We start from the raw sequence: 14,933 nt of genomic DNA on the forward strand, positions 1-14,933 counted from the left end.
TATGTCCATCCTGCTCTTTCATCTGAGATATTCCTTTGTACCTTTGTTGTCATCATCAAAGACATCACACGCACACTCAACAAAGCAAATAAAGAGCAACAATTATTTACAAGGAGCACCGCAAAGCATGCTGGGAAGTGCGTGGGTGTGGCCTCGCCATCACTACAATAATTTGGCCCATTTTGACCTCGACACGTGCAGTTATCTAACTAGCTATGCCTACACCTTGAAAATACATCTTCCCTGGATGCCACAATTTACAAAACAACTCAGAGTCTTTATTTATATTCCCAAGTGTTATGTTGAAACACAAAACATTGTGGGGTTTATAGCTTGCAGGAAGTCTGCTCAAATGTCTGTCAGCCACAGGATGAATAATGTTCTGCTTTGTTTAAATAAAATGTTAACTTTCTCTGAAGTGTCTCGGTTATGTAGACCCACACACGATACAAACTGAGTGAAGCGGTAATTTTTTTGGACGACCCTGCTGCCGATCAGCGGCGTCCAGAACCCTGTTCAGGCCTCTTATTAGCTAGCTAGTGGCTAGCTAGTGGCTATCACTTGTTGTCAAAGGCTCGGTGAGATTATATATTCCAGCCAGTAGTGGTTTTTAGTCGATATATTTTTGCCATTGCAAATGTAGCAGGCAGCAAAAGTGTATCTGGGTGACAGTTGAAATTGGAGCCGGGCATGTTATTAGCGCATTCGGCAGGCGTCAAAAGTGTCTAAAAGCTGAAAGGACATTTTGATTTTGGTGCTTTTTTTCATTCATCCAAATTTGACGTGGTTGTTATCAACCCTCTTCTGTGCGGTGTGTCAAATTTGTAAGACTTTTATTTCAACTTTACCGGGACTTTAGCCTACCTTTACAAAACTGTCCACCAGATGGCACTACTTCCGCCCATTCAAAGCATGCAGTTTTAGTTTAGTTTTGCCAGGGTGCTGAAACGGTGTGTGTGTGTGTGTAACGTTACTGATGTTGGATAATGGTTTACTGTACAAAGATTTAAAATAATTCTAAAGACAAAATCTGGACTGAAAAGAATAGAAGTGGACATGTCAGTTATTACACTGAATCGCTTTATCAGCGTGTGTGTCCTAAATAGATAAACAGGCTCTTATCAGAATAATTCCCAAGCACACACACACACAAGGAAAGAAGCGACTTGGCCGCAGTAGCGTGCATGGAGACTTGTGCAGAAGGAGGAGGAAGAGGAGCAGCTGTCCCCGCCCTCTGCAGACTTGACCATTGACTGCATGCATTCAACACACGCACACACATATTCCCACTCACACATAAATCCCACTTTGACGCTGCGTGACGTCTCCTGGCTCGTGCGTGCGTCGGTGAGTAACGCAAAGTCACGTTATCGAGGAAGTAGCTAGCACATGCTGAAGACTTGTCATCCTCTTCTTCCTTCTCTTCCTCCTCTTCCTCCTCCTTCAAGCAGCAGCTGGCAGTGATTCGTGGCTGCGGGGATTGTTTACTGCAAAGAAGGAGAAGAAGGGGACTACTTCTTGCTTCGAAAGCTCAGCGAGGCGTGTTTGTTGGCTGCAGGCCCAGGTTAGTTGATGCCCTTTTGCTTTTTTTTTTTTTTTTTTTACCCACTCCCACTTAGAGAATACCCGAAAAAGTATTTTTTTTAAATGAGCGTACGTGGAGATGTTATGTTTGGGCGATAGCTGCACTGCGTTCACATTTGGTTTTGATTATCATGCTCAAAGAGTTCTTTATATGAGGACATCTGCCTGCTGCATGCGCATCAATACGTGGAATGTGTGTGTGCGTGCATCCTGTTTGACAGAAAACGCTCTTCCAGCTGAGCGTCTTGTGTCAACATTCGGGAGAAACTTGAGAAAAATAAATCAAAAGCAAAACACGGTGTACGAACTCATGAAGTGCAGTAGAGTGCTTAACAACTTTGTTAGACCATCCACTACACTGGGAGCTTTCTTTTATTTGGTTGTGTAAGTGTGCCTAATGAAATGTCCCTCGTGCACAGTAGAAATGGTGGTCGTCCAAAATTTTGGAGGCATTCACGGGGTTTGCAGTTGTCAAAAGTGGCATTTTAAATCAATTTTGTGAGGGATTTTATGCGTGGAAACCAGTGAACTATTGTGAACACACAAAAAAAATCTGTATTATCATGGTGTTGCTAAAAATGTGATCAAAACTTACACATTAGTAAAAAATAAATAAATAAATGATCAGCAACATCCCAAATGAGCATTTGTGATGTGCTCTTTCTGCACAGTATAAATTGCAAATTCAAAATGTGTTGTCTTAAATTGGAAGTCCACTCAAACATTTTTTTACAATAATATGTTCCATGCAGGGCCAAAAGCTGAAACATTGCATTCTGATTAATATTGTGTGTGTGGAATATGAGTTAAGCAGCAAAATCCACACATTTTTAGCCATGTTAGGGGGCGGCCATTTTGGTGCTTTTGTCAACTGAAAATGACATCACAGTTGCTCAGGGCCTAGGTAATGACCAATCACAGCTCACCTGTTTCTGAAGCTGAGCCATGATTGGCTGTGACCTGAGCCCTGATTAACTGTGATGTCATTTTCAGTTGACGGAATTGACAAAATGGCCGCCCCCAGAGATGGCTAAAAGCAGGTGGATTTTGCAGTTTAACTCAAATTCCACAAACGCAATATTAATCAGAATACCATGTTTAGACTAGTGAAAGCTAATAGAACATATTATTGCAAAGACTTTTTGGGGGGAGTTGACGATCTTTTTAAGACAATTTTGTAAGGTTGTAAATGCGTTAAGATTCATTGTGGTTGTTGCTATTTGCAATTCCATATGTGCCAAGGGACCAATTCGAGTGGCCCACCGCCCAAAAAAATCATGTTTATCATGAGTTATCATGATGGATCCAAAGAAATATAAATAAATACTACGGGACCAATTGTCTTGCATTGTTTCAGACTCCTGAAGCGTTTCCCATCACTTTCTTTCCATCGGCCGATCGGAAAGACTGTAAAGTGATGAAGGAACAAATGAGTGTGGAAAGCATTTGGTTTGGCTCTCAATGTGAGACACGAGCCAAAGTTAATACACAGGAGAGGGTCAGGCGAGAAGATCTCTTACAGTAGAATGTGTCTGCTCACATGACACAGATATAGACATCTATTCAGACATAGTCCATAGTCATGTGCTTTTCACCACAATTTTACAGCAGTGCACTTGTGCTTCAAATTAGTCACACCCGGGTCAAATTTTCGAGTTAGTGTACCCATACCCTTTACCCATAATCCAAAACCTCCATCCTAATCCTTAATATAAACTCTAACCATAATCCCCAGACCTAACCTCTGATGTCTAACCACCAACCCTAATTCTAAACCCTAACCCCTAACCTACACTTTAACCACACACCTTTAAAGACAAACAAAATATGATGTCTGATTTTAACCTTAATTCTACTCTTTCATCCTCAATCCCAACCCCCAAACCTACATGTTACCATAATCCTACCGTCAATGCTAAATTTAAAATCAAATTTGAGAAATTAGGGTCAAACTCTAATATCCAATCCTAACCTCTACAACCCAACTCTGTTTATTTATTTATTTATGATTATTTTGTATTTAATCTGGAAATGGAGTGGCAAAAGACAATGAGTCTCAATCCTCTTAAAAATGATATAACTTTTAAATTGAAAGAGAAATCTCCACTAAAGCCTTGTTGCTGCTGGATGCTCTCTGAAACCAATAACTGCTGGCGGTGGTGGTCTGATAATTTTATTAAGCAGTCATGTAAATTATGAAGGAATTTACCAGGATGTGTTGGGAGTGCTGTCTGTCTTTCTGTCCATTCGTCCGGCCGTCCATTAACCTGCCCATTCATCCCTCTAAATATAAACTAAATCGTAATCTAAAATCCTGAAAGTGTATTAACTCAACAGGATTTGTTTTGAGTAAAACATTTACATTTTCTTAACTGTCAAAAAGAAAATCAAAACAAAGAAAAACTACTTGCCCTTATGGAGTGGGAACAAATGTTAACAAAAAATGTTCAATCAAACTAAAATGAAGTCAAACTTGTCACTCTGTTGACAAAAGATGATCTTTTAGGGATGGAGCTAAAATTAAGTAAAAAAAAAAAAAAAAGATGAGAGAACACTACTCTCACCTAGTTTTGTTGCTCATTTGATGGCATCAACGGAAGCGTCCACACCTCCCTCAATCATAATGGTACCATCCATGTGTTCATCGCCCCCCCCCATGAATGAAGGACTAACAAATCAATGGATTTCAAAGGAGGTCCTTGCTCAAATGAGTGACACATTTCGGCATTTCGCACAGTAAGTAACATGCCAACAAATCAGTTGAAAAGTGTGAGGATGCCTTCCGTGTAATGAGTGTCCAAAAAGCAGCCAAGCAACTGCAACATTCCTCAACTATATTTGAGTTGTTGTTGTTGCTGTTATCTTGTTTCTTCTTCCACGCTTGAGATGTTCCATGTCAGAGTGCTGCATTCATATTTCAAGCATGAGTATGCTAGGTCTTTTGGCATCTGTCAGCCTACTCTTTGAGCCCTTAGGAATGCTGAGATATTGTAGTGATATAGATAGAAACAGATGTAGATATGAATTAATATTGAAAATAGCACTTCATTGACTTAATTTTTCAGCCAATTGAATTAGACCGACTGTCCATTGCTACATTGCTACATATCAAGGAATTGCAATGAATCATATTTAGGCTTATTTTTGAAAATTGTCTCCATTATATGTGTTCTATTTACACGAACGATAGTCATCACCTATTTGCGGACTACCCAAATGTCTTCATTTTTCATCTTTATTAATAACTGTTTGACAACATGAGTCTGTGTGATGACAACATCATATTAGCTAGCACAATGAGGTCATAGTTACAGAGTTGCTGATGTGGCTCAGTAAATAAGAAACGGAATTTCCCCTCGAAATGGAATAAAAATGCCTTTCAGCAAAAACTGGAAAAGTAACACCTCTGCATGTATACTTTTTAGTATTTTTAAATATCTTTTTTTGTCTTTTGTGACTCAATGCTGATGCTGAATTTGACCAAAGAGAACCATATGTTTTTTTGTTTTTTTTTTGGAAAAAGGGGAAGTCAACCCCAAAAATAATATGTTCTATGCAGCCCACTAGTCGAAACACGAAATTCTGATAGATATTGGATTTGGGGAATATGAGTTAAAGAGGAAATCAATTTCAAGAATATGTTCCCAGCAGGCCCACTAGTTGAAACACATCATTTTGATTAGTTTGTGGAATATAAGTTAAGCAGCAAAATCCACCCCTTTTTAGCCATCTCAGGGTTGGTAGTTACCTGAGAACTGGGTAGTTGTGATGTCATTTTCAGTCGACAGAAGTGACAAAATGGCCGCCCCCAGAGATGGTTAAAAACCGGTGGATTAACTCTTATTCCACAAACGCAATATTTATCAGAATGCCTTGTTTTAACTAGTGGGCTTGCACAGAACATATACTTGCCCATCACCAAAGGATGTGCAATCCAACTTTTTATTTTTATTGAGCAATTTGTTAGCTTCTTTTTACACTTGTGTGGCAGTTGATTGAGTAACCCCGAACAGCCTCTCCACTTCAGAGTTATATTCCTGCCGCGCGTTAGTTTGGTTAGCGGTTTATGCACGCAGCATTAGCTTCATGTTACGCTACAGCGGCCTCGTTGTTGTTAGCGCTAGCTTGGACAGGTTTGGTTTTACTCCTCAGTGGACACGACTGACACACACGCATACCCACGTGTGTGCACACACCAACACACACGCACGGGCCAACACATCTACATAACACACACACAGACACACACATGCGCACGCACACACAGCGTGACATTGTGGTGGCGAGCACGCTAAGCAGGAAGTGCGACGCTGAGGGGACAGGAAGTGTCTGCTGTGAAGTTAGCATAGCACTTCTCGCCACCAAATTCAGCCTTCTGTGCTCGCTCGATCACTTTCACTTTTGAAGCATTCATTCAATGTCTTGGCCTACGTTGTAACTGGCCATACAATGTATGGAATGTGTCATTTCAATATATTCTAATATCAATCTATATTTTTACAGACCTACTGTAATAATATAAATAACTTTTTTTTTAAGACAAAAAAGGTGAATATAAAAAATATATTTAATCACAACTAGAACAAACATATAAAAAATACACAAATACATTTAAAAGTATGTACAAATAATTATGCAACAAAATACATGAAATGCAAAAAATAAAAAATACGAAATCATCAAGCCTAAAAATACAATAATACGATAAAATGTCATGAAAAATAAACAACAAACGGACGTATTGCGGATAAGAAGAACTCATGATTGGGGAAGTGAAAAAGAGGAAGTGGCGTGTGGTGCATGTCAAGTCTTGTGCACTTACAGGAAGTCCAAGTTGTGCTGGGAGAGGTGCATCTTTTTTTTTTTTTTTTTTTCACATGCTAGCAGTCACTTATCTTCTGCTTTTATTTTTTTCTTGACTCTTTAGCTGCATGTGGCTGCTGCTCACACTTTGCATTTTCATGAGGAGGGAACTGAGGTGCTTCTTCTATTGTCTTCTCAACATCCTGCTCCTTCTTCTATGGACGCATGATTGAGTGAGTACTTCTAGAAATCGTAAATATTCAGAACTGAAACATGATTTGATTTGAAAAAGACAACTTTTTTTTCTTTTTTTTTAAGCAGAGTAACAAGAACAATCTGATGCTGCTTTTTGACATTTTATTAATGTTTTACTGATATATTATCTTTTAAAATATTTTGGACACTTTGAGATCAGTTTGCAATGAAAAGTACATGAGTAATTTTAAGAAATTATTATAGTAATGTACTTAACAACAAAAAGAGGCTTGCGGCTGTTACATGCTAGTGCAAAAATAGAAAAAGGAGCGTTAAAGACACTACTTTTAAGTTAGGCATATTGTACAATACAAATGTATCCAGTAAAAATGAAATGTATAATGCATTGGACAATGGATTTCACAGAAAATATACAGTAAAAATACATTATAATACATTATACAATGAAATAAAAAATATAAATGCTAAAAATAAAACATATTGATTTTGAATATATTGTACTGTCAAATAAAAATACAATATTCATTATGAAGTAAAATATGACTCAAACACACATTGTACCGTGATAAATATGAAATGAATTTAGTTCGATGAAACAAAACGTAAGTATGAATAAAATGTAATTACACTAGACTAGAATAGACTAGAATTAAAAGGCAAAATAACTATCATTCATTATATTGAAATATATATATCTATATATATATATATATTCAGCCAAATATACTGTAAAATAAAATGTTAATTATTCAATAAAATGTCATTTATTTGTTAAATGAATTTAAAAACATTCATTAGGCAGTAAAATATAGTAATACATAGTTTTCAGTAAAAAATCCTGCTGCTTTAAGAACAACAAGCTTATATGATATTATATTTGTATATTTTGGAAAAGGTACTTTTAAATGCTCAAAAACTCCACTATTCCATGTTCGTTGTTTTTGAGTTAATTTACATCAAAACATTCACGCAAAAAAAAAAATCTTCTTCCTCTTATTTCTTTACTCAGGCAACAAATATAAAAAAAACTGTGTAAAAATTGATTACATTTAGGCTTTAAAAAACAATAAAAATAGTTTTTCGACACGTGTTCACAAGTGGAATGTTTCTGTTTTACGGTTTGAGGTTTGAGTCAATGAGGAACAGACGTCAGGTCATATTACACGGCACATCTGCTTGTGTGTGTGTGTGTGTGGGGTGTGTGTGTGTGTGTGTGTGTCTGTGTGTGTGTGTGCGTGCGTTTGCTTGTGTGTGTCTGTGTGTGCAGTTATACAGGATGTTAGCTTAGCTACTCAGCAGCACACTTCTTGCACCGCCAACATTTCTGGCTACGCTGTGCTTAAGGCATCTGAAATGACTTTGTTTTTCTTTTCTGGTTCCGTGGCTCCTTCTAGTATGCGGGACTTGGCCACCAGGGTTCAGTAAATTACTTGCGTGCATATGTAAAGTACACAAAGAAGACGGTCACAACTGCTAAAAGCCGCAGTAATATTAGGTATTTTTCGCAGAGGATAAAGAATACTGTATATGCCGGTGATATTGGTATATTGTCTGTCTACGTGTTGCTGCACCGTTTGTGTCCAAATACTCATTGCTTCCAAGGTTATAACATAAAAGCAATGCTAGTTTTGTTAGCCTGTCTACTATGTTTGGTGTTGTGTGTTAGCATTAAGGTAGAGAGTGTTTTTTAAAAAATGGGTTTTACTAACTTTTTTACTAAAGTTTTTACTATATTTTGGAGGGAATTTGTTTTTAACCGTTAATTTCATGTTACAACATACGACGACGATGATGACCTAAAACAACAAAAACAAACTTCCTTCTTCGCGCTTGTTTAAGTACATCTGGAAAAACTCTGGAAAACAGAGAGGGAAATGTAGCGCCGACATTAGAAAGGACACAATTGAACCGTTTGTTATTGGCATTGGACGCGTGCACACGCACATTCACAATTGCAGCACTGTGTTCACAGCTGATCACAGCGTGCGAATGTCGCTGCGCATGTGACTTCAAGAGATACACTCAACAAGTCATTGGTGTCAGTTTACATTGTACAACTACATGTGTGTATTTGAAGTAGTGTCATTGATTTTATCCATTCATTCTATTTTTTTCATTTATTTATTTTTTTTGTACAAAACATTAGCATACCGCCCAGCCTTCATTTTAACAGTCTATTAATTGAGTTATTAAAGGACCATCCATGTTTCCTGTGTGAGTGCCACGGCAAATCTGGCTGTTGCTTGGTCACCTTGCAGTTTTACAAATTGAGCCACATGTAAAATGTGAGTATAAATTATAATACAACAAGACAAGCTGAGAAATGTGTCAAAATGGGCGCTTCCACTTCCTGCTTGATGTCCTCACATGCATTGTTTCGTCACGGCTTTCAAGAAATGGGCCAAGCGTTGCTGCATCCTGATTAAAGAGCTCAAAAATTGTGTGTTCGGTTTTCACCAAAGTTCAAGTTTAACCAGCATTTTTTTTCTTTTTTTCGTTAAGAGCCCTCAGAATGTGAAAGGGAATAACCCACTAGAACAGCTGAACTTGATTTGGGATTAATCCCAGACCCTTGAAATGGTACCGACTGGCATTTAACATGAGTTTGAATGTGATGGGTTAATTCTGTAACAGCCACAACTGTTATGAGGGCGTGAAAGCTTGTGCAACCTCATTAGCTCAGTTATTACGTCTTGAAAAGATTTTATTTTATTTTATTTTTTAAATAAAGTTGTAGCGGTTATAGGTCACGTTAATGGTGGAAAACCCGCTGCAGTGTCGAGCTGCACTTTCTGTTTGACAGTAGCTTACAGGAAGTGCTGAGTTATTGTTGTGATGTTTATCAGGTGTGTGTTGCTGTTACCGTGACAACGTCAACTACCAGGGTCGTTTTGCACTTTAATATTTATAACAATGACAATAAAAAGTATACTATTACGACTGCCACTAATAATAAAACAATTCAACTTAGGCTAAGCAGTACAGAGAATAAATGGATAAGTTTATGCTTATAATCAATTTCCCAGTTGTTTACTCAAATAAATACATGTTAAATGCATGTGTAAAATTGTTCATTGTAGTCATAAAATAATTCATTCTGAATTTCAAATTTTTGCCGTTGGTAATAAATTACTTAATCAGATAAAACTTGTTCGATGTATATTTAACTTTTAATCATTCATTTTCATTTTAAGTTTTTATTGCTAATGAATTTAATTATAGTCAAAAAAACAATAAAAGTAAATAAAATTCAAGCCCCCCAAAAAATCAATTTATAGTATTTTTTATTTTATTTCAATGAATTAACCCGTGACACTTGTGAGGATAAGCAGCGCAGACAACAGATGGATGGATGAATTAACCATTTGAATACTAAGTTATTAAATGTATATGCCAAATTGTTAATTTTACCAAGCACTCCGTTTCTTGACTTTGGAACCGTGCGGGACCAAAAGAATTGACCTTGTGTCAAACCGTTTGTCAAGCAGGTTGCAGCATCCAGTGCAGACCGCCTAAACGTGGAGAGATGCCTGCCCCGCCGCCCCCTCCGCCCCCGGGACCCCCGCCTCCTCCCGCCCTGGCATTTGTAAGACACAAAAACAGTCATAATCAAGAACCTTTCTCTTTTTTGACGCATGTGGAGCTCGATGCCGGACACTTGTCGCATGGTCCTAATTTGTGCACGTCGTCTGTGGCTGTTCCAGGCCAACACGGAGAGGCCGAGTCGCGGAGAGCAGAAAGGACGCAATGCTCTGTTGTCCGACATTTGTAAAGGAACCAGATTGAAAAAGACCACCACCAATGACCGTAGTGGCCCCCAGCTGGACAGTAAGAAATACGCTGCTTAAGGACATGAACTAATTGGGACATTGAGCATTTAAATGCTATGTAAATAAGCTAAATTAAAGGTGTATAGGTCATTAAATCTGATCTAAATATGATATATTCGGTCATTAAATCTGCTAGATTAGTTGTATAAACATTAAATATAATATACAGCAGTATTATTCTTCACAGAGGATAAAGAAGAGGTACATTAGAGGTTTTAATATACTGAACACAAATATAAATAGAACTTGTGTTTTGCTCCCATTTTCCTAAGATCCAAGACTTTTTCTTTGTACACAAAAGGACAATTCCTCTCAAATGTTGTTCACAAGTCTGTCTAAATCTGCATGAGTGAGCATTTCTCCTTTGCACGTGTGCCATAATGCTGTCCAATCGGCATCATGATATTCCACCTCTGTGAAAGTGATGGATTATCTCGACAAAGGAGAAGTGCTCACTAACACAGATTCAGTATGTAACATATAGTATGATAAATATTGTACTTTAGAGGTGTATGTATATAAGATTAAAATTATGACTTGCTTATATCCCAGAACCCAAAGGAGGAGGAGGTGGCGGTTCAGGAGGAGGTTCAGGTGGAGGTGGAGGTGGAGGAGGAGGTTCAGGTGGAGGATTTGGTGGTGGTGCTCCTGCTGGTCTAGGAGGCCTGTTTGCAGGCGGGATGCCAAAACTGCGCTCGGCAGCCAACCGAGACTCCAGTGGTAAAAAACAAAACAATACGAAAGATGCATTAAAAAAAAATATCGGTTTACATCTTGAGTTAATGTTTCACTCCCTTCTCCAGACTCGGGATCCAGCAGAGGACCCGCCTTCCCCCCAAATCGCTTCGGTGGGAGCCCCAGCCCCTTTGGTGGGGGCTCCACTGGTCCTCCTAAGTTCCCAGGTGCGCCCTCTGTGGTCCGCGGTGGGGTTCCTGATCTTCCCAAGAGCCGCACAAATCTCTCCTCAAGGCAAGACACTCCAGGGGGTGTCCCTCCTCCCATCCCCAACACGCCTCGACCCAACCAGAACTTCAGTCCCCGCGGGGGCCCGCCCCCTCCATCCCTCCCTGCAGGGCCCAGATACAGCCCTTCGTCAGGACCACCACCCCCAAGTCTTCCCCCGGGACGGCACGGGCCCCTGCCTCCACCTCCAGGTGGCTCCTCGAGGCAGAGTTTCTCTTCGCCGCCACCCCCGCCGCCTCCGAATACCAGCAGACCTCCCTTACCCCCAACTCCCGGGGGGCGGCCCCCACTTGCCGACGACCGGTCCCCACCCCCGCCGGCCCCGATTGGAGGGCACCGGCCGTCCATGCCCCGAGACATGCCTCCTCCACCGCCCCCTGCCGTCAACTCCAAACCGCCATCTTCTGTGTCCTCTCGCTCTGGAGGGGGGGCGCCGCCTCTACCACCGGGTCGACCGGGCCCACCTCCTCTGCCGCCGACGCCCGCTGTCGGGGACGACCACTGCACGCCTCGTCTACCCCAAAGAAACACTTCACTCAGGTATGCCAAAAACAAAACATTGGTCCGTTTCCATAGTGCTTGTCCACGTTTGAGTTGCAGGAGCAAAATCAGCTTTAGAGATGGTTAAGGTGCCCTCTAATTGTTGCCCATAATATAGTAATGTGTGGGTCCTCCTATCAGTGTTTTAATATTGATGTCATTCATCTCCAGCACTTGTGGCTCTTCACCCCATAGCCGGACAGGACCTCTCCCTCCCCCACCCAATGAGAGGCCTCCATCCTTTGGAAGAAACCAATCATCAGGGCGCACAGGTTGGCAGAGTCAAAATGACACCAGAAAAATATATAAGCCTACTGCAGACTCTGTAACGTTAGATTCCAAACTTAATTGTCGAAGTTGGCTCCTAATGTTGGCTTCTAATGTTACCTCCTATCTTAATGGCCATTACTAGCTTCAGTGGTACCTCTGACATTAGCTTTTAATGTTAGCTTTAACGTTACATCTGTTAGTTTCTATTGTTACCTCAAACGTTAGCTTCCAACATTAGCTTTAACATGATCTCTAATGTATATTTTGGTTGATTCATATATAACAGACAATCGTGATTTAGGTCATTTAATTACCTGACGTGTTTCGGCGTGTACTTCCGCCTTCATCAGAGTGTCACTGGTGTGGTTGCGACGTGTCTTTATCAGCCGATGTTTGATGGAACATAATACAACTATTATCTCTAATGGTAGCTTCTACAGTTACTTTCACATTACCTCTAAAGTTAGCTTCTAATGCAGTGTTAGCACTAATGTTAGCTTCCAATGTTACCTCTCCAATGGGTCCTCCAATGTTAGCTTCCAACATTGGCTTTTGAAGTTAGCTTCCAATGTTAACCTCCACAGGCCCGCTTCCCCCACCTCCCCCCTCGGGCCGTAGCATGGGCGGCGTTAGCATGAGGTCATCACCGGCGCATTCTCCTATCGGGCGACTGGGATCGGATGCCGCACGAGGCGGGCCCGGTGGTAGGCCCCCTCTGCCTCCGGACAGACCGGGGACAGGTGGGGGTGGTGCCCCCCCTCCACCGCCGCCACCCATGGGCAATGGCTTCCAGAACTCGCACCATAACCAGATACATGGTGAGTGCTCATAATTTCCTATTCAGCATGTCCCACTGTTAAATAAACACTGGCTTTGAATGGGATTTCCTCAATCTAGCAGATGATTGGGAGGTTCGATTCACTTTCCATCCTGTCTCGGACCTGCCTCCACCCGAACCATATCAGCACTTTCACAAGACGTACCCCAGCAAGATCAGCAAGACCGAAGGCAGAGGTCAGCCCATCTGCATGCATTTTGACTTTAACAATGCATGACTTTTTGGCAGGAACAGGATACTACTACTACTACTTTATTCCCCAATATTACATTTTTATTGTGGTAAAATGACAACTTTTTGTAATAATAGCTTCATCTAATAGCAATAATAGCTTACAAAATTAGCATCAACATTAGCTTCCCACTTTGCCTCAAGTATTAGTTTCCTAAATTACTTTACAGCATTAGCAGCAGTGCTATCTTACTGCGTTAGCATTACTCTGAAAATCACAAACTGTTTCTGACACAAAAATCTGACTTTATTCTTTTAAAATGACCACGTTTAGATTAGCAGCCAACCTTTTTTTTAAATTATTTTTTTGTTTGCAGGTTCAGGTAAAAAGGAAAGAGGAGCTCCTCCTCTTCCTCCTATACCCAGGTGAAGAACACTTGCAAAGCGGACCCAAGGAACAGTGTTAAAACAACAACAAATGTTAAAAAAACATTTAATTGGAGAAATTTTAACCACCAGTCAGAATGTGTTCCACTTCCACGAGAATCCCAGATTTAAATGATATCCCTCACAAAATCCACACAATTTTCCATCCTGAGGCCATTAGTGAGCACAAAATAAATGTCACATGCAGTCAATCAGCTTCCTCAGGGGATTTACGTAGTTTTTTTTTTTTTTTTTTAAATGGTTCGAATGTTAAAAGTTTTGTGCCATAAGGAGAAAGCCAGGAATTCTTTCCCATTAGTGCCTTAGATAAAATATTTTATGTATGGTTTGCTCGAGTGTTCACTTTTAAAAAGAAAAAAGCGATAATAAATCTGAATGGCCCTGCCACCGCTGCTGCATCGGGGGAAATGCAATGTCCAATTTCACCAACAGCCACGCGTGCCTGTTCAGTGTGTTTACTTATTTCCGAATGGTACTGTTTTTTTCTTAATTTTCACCAGAGCACACACTCTTTAATTCACGTCCACGACTTGGATGATCTTGCACTCGGCTGCAACAACAGCACTGATGTATTTGTATTTGTTTAAAAAGCGCCTTGTTTTACAACGGACCAGTGTATGTATCTGTATGGTTAATGCGAGTCGTAAAGTTGTTCTTACCGAAACTGTGCAGTATTAGGTGTTTTTTTTGTATTTTAATTTTTTTTTTGCTTTTTACAACATGTATTAATAATGCGGGGGGTGGGGTCGAAGACAATCAATCAGAAGTCGACATCAGTAATAAAAGGAGCTGATATGTTTGTGCTGTACTTTGGCTGATGCCTGATTTGTATTGCAACAACTACACTGCAACATAAAAACATGACTTGAAACTGAAAAATCCCACGTCGTTGTAATACAACACAGTTTTCTATAAAAACCTTATTAGAACTGAAAAAAAATCAGCACAATTCACTGATCTATCACACGGCTATTCACAAAATTGAATTGGAAAGTCAGAACGTGTGAAAAAATAAACACCATTCATGGATCTATATCACGGTTGTTTGGACGGAAAAGTCCAACTACATTTGACAGCACTATAGACCGCCATCTGTCGCATGGCTATCTGATTGATTTATTGAACATATAAACACATTAAGATCGAGATACAAATAAAAATTGGAAGAAAGGATCTTGCATGGTAAATCATCAAAATATTTTGAAACTTAAAAATCCGATTACATTTGAAAGCACCAATGACTGTCCTTCACACACTGTTATCAGATAGTT

The 14,933-nt window shown here is 39.9% G+C and overlaps 1 protein-coding gene across 5 annotated transcripts; it reads left to right on the top strand.

Moving 5' to 3' along the window:
• Window positions 1-1,180: 1,180 nt before the first annotated feature.
• On the top strand, window positions 1,181-14,470 carry wipf1b (WAS/WASL interacting protein family, member 1b). Of its 5 annotated transcripts, XM_086045853.1 has the most exons (11): window positions 1,181-1,347; window positions 1,452-1,564; window positions 6,512-6,620; window positions 10,092-10,189; window positions 10,308-10,431; window positions 10,986-11,153; window positions 11,237-11,936; window positions 12,108-12,208; window positions 12,791-13,024; window positions 13,104-13,220; window positions 13,593-14,470. In XM_086045853.1, exons 4-11 carry the CDS (start codon window positions 10,130-10,132, stop codon window positions 13,643-13,645), a joined length of 1,557 nt encoding a protein of 518 aa, XP_085901979.1. In that variant the 5' UTR covers window positions 1,181-1,347; window positions 1,452-1,564; window positions 6,512-6,620; window positions 10,092-10,129; the 3' UTR covers window positions 13,646-14,470. The 5 variants fall into 5 exon arrangements, with proteins under 5 accessions (XP_085901979.1, XP_085901981.1, XP_085901982.1 ...); XM_086045855.1 differs by lacking the exon at window positions 6,512-6,620 and having other exon boundaries at window positions 10,089-10,189; XM_086045856.1 differs by lacking the exon at window positions 6,512-6,620.
• Window positions 14,471-14,933: the final 463 nt, after the last annotated feature.

This window comes from Filicampus tigris, chromosome 11 (assembly GCF_054856515.1).
Source record: "Filicampus tigris isolate MCC_2025a chromosome 11, RoL_Ftig_1.0, whole genome shotgun sequence".
In the NCBI taxonomy this organism is placed as follows: Eukaryota; Metazoa; Chordata; class Actinopteri; order Syngnathiformes; family Syngnathidae; genus Filicampus; species Filicampus tigris.